General features: G+C 41.0%; 1 protein-coding gene across 1 annotated transcript; it reads left to right on the top strand.

The window, feature by feature from the left end:
- The first annotated feature begins 262 nt into the window (after nucleotides 1–262).
- Nucleotides 263–4,334, top strand: LOC114726200 (NF-kappa-B-activating protein-like). Its single transcript, XM_028912773.1, has 2 exons — nucleotides 263–451; nucleotides 2,507–4,334. Exon 2 carries the CDS (start codon nucleotides 2,544–2,546, stop codon nucleotides 4,089–4,091), a length of 1,548 nt encoding a protein of 515 aa, XP_028768606.1. The 5' UTR covers nucleotides 263–451; nucleotides 2,507–2,543; the 3' UTR covers nucleotides 4,092–4,334.
- The last annotated feature ends 1,168 nt before the right edge of the window (nucleotides 4,335–5,502 follow it).

The following is a 5,502-nucleotide window of genomic DNA, read 5'->3' as shown; positions in this document are numbered from 1 at the left end:
AGAGAATGAAAGTAAAACCCTATCAGACCATTTTCTTTTCTTCTTTAAACATTAAGGGTAACCTGGACATTTTGCTTCTCAATTTAATTTCACCTTGCCCCCAATAGCCTGTAGTGAAATTTTAGAATTGTTTGGTTTTGAATTGAAATTATATTGCTGTAGAGATCCTTTAATGAAATTTTCCCATGGTATAATGCTAACATAAATATTTTTATATTATCAAAGTAAATACGTTTGGTTGCATTGCCCTTGGTCCCCTTCGGTGGCGGCCTCTCAGGCTCTTCCCCGTCACTACTCGCTGTTGCCGTCTCCTCTTTCTCAGCTCTTTTGCTCTAGGCCTCTCTAGTCTCGCCACTCGCCGTCGCCGGTCGTGGTTTGAACTTCATTTCGCAGCTGTTGATATCTATTCGTCTCTTGCAGTCGCCCTCGCCTCTCCATCTCCATTCTCCAGGTTTGAACTTCGAAATTTGGATCTTTGAACTTTTAGGGTTGCCTTGGAGTTCTATCTTCATTATAGGTTCTCCGTTGATTCTGTTTTTGCCTTTGTGTACATGTTATTCTATTGCTTTATTTCGTTTTTCCTCTTTCACCTGAAATCTAACCCTTTATTTCGAAGCTTCGTTGTTATTCACCTTCTGGCTTAGTGTTTCCTCCGTTTTTTCTTACGCTGTGTTTGGCTCGATGGAGGGAAGGGGAGGGGAGGGGTTTTAATTAAGGGAAAGTAGGGCTGAGCAATGGGCGGGCTGGGCTAACCTTCATAGCCCGCCCATTTATTCATAAATGGGCATGGGCTAACCCATAACCCGGTAGTAGCCCATTTAGCCCATATTAAATGGGTTACGGGGCAGCCCGTTTGGGCTGATCGGGTTATGGGGTAACCCATTTATTTTTTTAAATTTTTTTCAGTATAATTATTTTATATATGTAACCTTATGAAGCTGTCAATAAATTTTGCATGCCAAATAGCAAATCAATATGAAATAACATTAATCATATTCAATCATACAACCTTACTTAGATTCGCAAACAATTAAAGTCTGATAAAATCATAAAAATAGTCACCAATCATAAAGTCTCATAAACTTTGAAAGTTCCAACTTTTACCTAAAGGATAAAATAAAAACTTAGACAAGTATGAAGGTTTGATAAAATATGAATGAGAAACAATATCATCAATTAAATGAAGAATAAAAATATTTTAAAAAACTTAAAACTTAAATGGGCGGGTATGGGCAGCCCAATACCTTGCCCATAGCCCAACCCATTTAATGGGCTACCCCGCCCATTTAAGCCCGCCCGTTTATAATCTCTTATTTGGGCTAATTGGGCGGGCTTAAATGGGCAAAAAATTCATGGGTTATGGGCGGGCTAGCGGGTAATGGGTTTATTGCTCACCCCTAAGGGAAAGGGAGGGGAGGGTAGCTACAAAGGGGAGGGGAGGGAGGGGGAAGGAAGGGGAGGGATTTTAATGATCTCCTGTTTGGATTGATTGGAGGGGAGGGGAGGGAGCAATTTTAATAATACCTTATTTTGTTCTAATAAAAAATTGACTATTTTAGCCTCATAAAATTTAAATGAATTTTCTCACTTTTTTATTTTGTTAAGATATAACTATATATATAATACAATTCACCAATTTTGATTTACAAGACATAGTCACACACTCATAGAATATCAAGATAAAAAGTCACGAGTGATATATTTTAATCAGAGAAAAAACCTTGAAGGTGAAAGAAAATACCAACAACCTCTTGGAATTAGAAGAAGAGAAAAAAAAGTTTACAAATACTCACTAATTTTGGAGACAATTATCTTAATAACCTCTTGTTAGATGCTCAAAAAACTCTTTTATATAAAAATGTTTACGACTGATTAGAGGTTAACAAATCAAAAGGGTATATAAGAAATTGAAATATTATCTCTCATCTCCCCTCCAAAAAACCCCACTTTTGGAGGGGAGGCTAGAAAGGAAAGGGAGGGGAGAAGAATCCCTCCCCTCTTTAAAAAACATCTTAACCAAATGAGGGAAGGAGAGGGGCTCCCTTCCCCTCCTAAAAAATTACACCAGCCAAACAAGGGGAGGGGAACAACTCCCCTCCCTTCCCCTCCAAAAATCCCGTACCAAACATAGCGTTAGTCGCAAAAACCGGGGACATAGTATTGCTTTCTAGTTACCATAACTTTTGGGTTTCCATGTTGAATCATTAATTCTTGGGTGCCCGAAGTATCATTCCTTTTCTTTTGGCTCTGAAATTTTCGAGGTTCCCGGATTTCGAGTTACTTGCTGGTTCTTTTAAAACAATCACTTTTGTGTTTTGTATCTGTGAAATTAATAAATTGGGGTGCTTGAGTTCTTATGATTCTTGTTTCATTTATAACGTCCAAGAGGATTCAAAATGGAAGACTGACTTTTTTACGAAATCAATCAGGCAGGCTTATGCAACGGAATTGTACGGATCCTTTCTGCTCAAATATATTCTTATCGCTTCATTTTGTCTTCTTGCAGGCATTCCTCGTTCCTTCTTTAACCGCCACAAAGCCTGATGGGAAGGCCGGCCTCCACAATCGAAATCCCCGACAGACGGCACCATTTGAACCAAGGAAATGGCCACTACGCCCCTGATTCCGATGTCTCTGATGACTACCGAAGCCGTCGTAGTCCTAGTTATGAATCATACGATCGCTCCGCTGACAACGATCGTTACCGCCGTCGATCGGAATCACCTGAGTACAGAAGCCCTAGATACAAACATGGTAATCTGAACGGCGAGGCTTTACCAAGGCAATTCGGACGTGGAGATCGCCGCGGAAACGGCGTATTTCTCGACCGAGATCGTCGTGATGCTGGGCGCTTTGATTCTGATTCGGACGAGGAGTTCAAGGGTTTGAGTTACGAGGAGTTCAGAAGGTTAAAGAGGCAGAAGATGAGGAAGATGTTGAAACGCTGTATTTGGAATGTGACGCCGAGTCCACCAAGAGGAGAGAGCGATGATTGGGAGGAGAAAATGGAAGGAATTCCTGACGAAAACGGGCATGATGATGTGTTCAAGACTGATTCGGCCGACAAGGAAACTAAATCGAAAGAGGAGTCTGAATCTTTGTCTGAGAAATCTGCCAGTAATGAATCGGAGAGTTCGTTCGAGTCCGAGTCTGATGCTGATTCTGATTCTGAATCAGATGTTTCCCGCTCAAGGAGGAAGAAGAGAAGGAATTCAGGTTCCAAGCGCAGGAGTAGGAAGTCGTACGGTGACACTGAATCTGAGGAAAGTGAGAGTGAGTCTGAAGAAGATCGTCCGCGGAAAAAGAAATCGATTAAGAGTAGGAGAAACAGAAGCAGACGTAAAAGGAGCAGTAGGAAGAGGAGGAAGAGAAGAGACAGCGATTCGGATGCCAGTGAGGACAGTGAAAGTGAGGAGTCTGATGGTAGTCGATCCACAGATGATCGTGAGAGGTCGAGGAAGAAACGTAAGCTATCTTCGGGTTCTCGATCAAAGGGTAGCAGGAGAAAGAGACGGTCTCGTGAGAAAAGTGACGATTCTGACTCTGAAGAGAGGTCGGATGCTGAAGGTGATGCAAAGAGCAAGGCGGAGGAGGTGAAGCCAGAAATTAATGCTGAGGCGCTGAAACTGAAAGAATTGTTTGAGTTGCAGAAGAAACCCGCATTGGATGATGAACCCGTGGTTGGACCACAACCTTTGCCGAGAGCTGAGGGCCATATTAGTTATGGTGGGGCGCTCAGGCCTGGTGAAGGTGACGCCATTGCACAATATGTTCAGCAAGGAAAGCGTATCCCTCGCAGAGGTGAAGTGGGTCTTTCTGCGGAGGAAATCCAGAAGTTTGAAACCCTTGGATATGTGATGAGTGGCAGTAGGCATCAAAGGATGAATGCTATTCGTATTAGGAAAGAAAACCAGGTTTATAGTGCAGAGGATAAGCGTGCTCTGGCAATGTTTAACTACGAAGAAAAGGCCAAGAGGGAACATAAGGTTATGGCCGATCTGCAGCGGCTTGTGCAGCGCCATATTGGGCAGGATGTTGGTCCAACTCATGATCCTTTTGGCGCAAAAGCGTTGGACGGCACTGACGCTTGATTTCACATATGTTGTACATGTTTTCTTTGAAGGTCCTCCTAGTGCATTTTATTCGGCTGACTATAGATTTAGACTCTGAACTTGCCTGGGGTGTGTAGTAGTTATGGAGTATGTAACGTGAGGGGAGTATGTAACAGTAAGATGGTCTGGGATTGTTGACTTTATATGAGTTTATGTTCTCTGTGAGGAGGAAGTCTATTTACCCACTTCAAAATGCAATGAATTATGTAATTTTATTTGTTATGACTTTCTTAAAAAGAAAATTTCTCATCCAATCGTTCAATACTCTATATGGCAAATTTTTAAGTTGAATGTGATACTAAACCAAGGTGTAATGCATTCATGAAGAGAAACAAAGATCATTTCTTTATGATCTCGTTATTGCTTCTCCACTAATACATCTTCAAACAGTATATATGCATCGGACCTCACTTAAGACTCCTTGAATGAAGCCAGGAGATAATGTCATCATGAATGCTAATAATTCTGTCATCAAATCTCCTTCTAACATGTGGTGGTAGCCTCCTTCATAAATCTTCAGGGTCTTATCTTTGATTGACACTTTCTCATGAAACTGGCTCAATACAGGATCTGTTATCTGCTCCTCCATGAATAATCAGCAGGGGCATTTAGTCGTTTAGATCCTCTTGGTGGCCATTTTCTCTGCGTCTCTCAGAAGCTTTTCAAATTACATCTGAGCTGTCCATTTTGTTATAATCCTAGCCATCCATTCAATTCCATATTCTGCCAAATCCCTGCAGCCTTCACAGATACACTTTCCTGTAAGTTTCCAACCCCGTTGGTGAGCTTCATCGTTGCCCATTGTATGGCATTATGAGAGTCTCCATAGCTTTCTTGAAAGCAGCTTATTCGGTCAGCTTATTTGGTTTGGCATCTACATCACAACTCTTTCTCCATATCTTCGCCCTTCTTTTCCTTCCCCTTCTACTGAGTAAGACCGATAGATGCCTTCAAAGACAGGAGAAAGTTATCTTGGTTTAATATTATAATATATAGCTGAGAGATGTGGACTTGACGAAGCTGTAATCGCTCTGAACTGTGCTTCTTCTTATGCTTCTATTTTTCCCTTCCATTTAAATAATTTGAAGTTTTTGTTCTGAATTTCTTGATCTGATTGAATTGGGATGATGAGCGATTACAAGGAGGAGATGATCAATGACGGCATGCGGGAATTTTATGTGCATTTTCTTGGGCCTGAACAAAATAAATTTTTTCATCCCTCTGATTTACATTTCTGTTTATTTCAGACTGATTATTTGTATATGTATCTTTAGTCTGAGCATGTCTTTGACATTTGTTTGTGAATGGTTTATAAACTTGTGGAAATCTGCATTTTTTGTTGGTGCAACTGTTACATTTGGAAGTTTGTTTTGATCTTAAGATGAGCAAA

Source organism: Neltuma alba, unplaced genomic scaffold (assembly GCF_004799145.2).
Source record: "Neltuma alba isolate B1F8T4 unplaced genomic scaffold, ASM479914v2 tig00012346_pilon, whole genome shotgun sequence".
NCBI lineage: Eukaryota > Viridiplantae > Streptophyta > Magnoliopsida > Fabales > Fabaceae > Neltuma > Neltuma alba.
Note: the sequence above shows the minus strand (reverse complement) of the source record. Positions and strands in the feature narration are given on the sequence as shown.

Bases quoted from the DNA above. Each gene is read 5' to 3' on its own strand.
- LOC114726200 (XM_028912773.1), top strand. From the start codon at position 2,544: ATGGGAAGGCCGGCCTCCACAATCGAAATCCCCGACAGACGGCACCAT.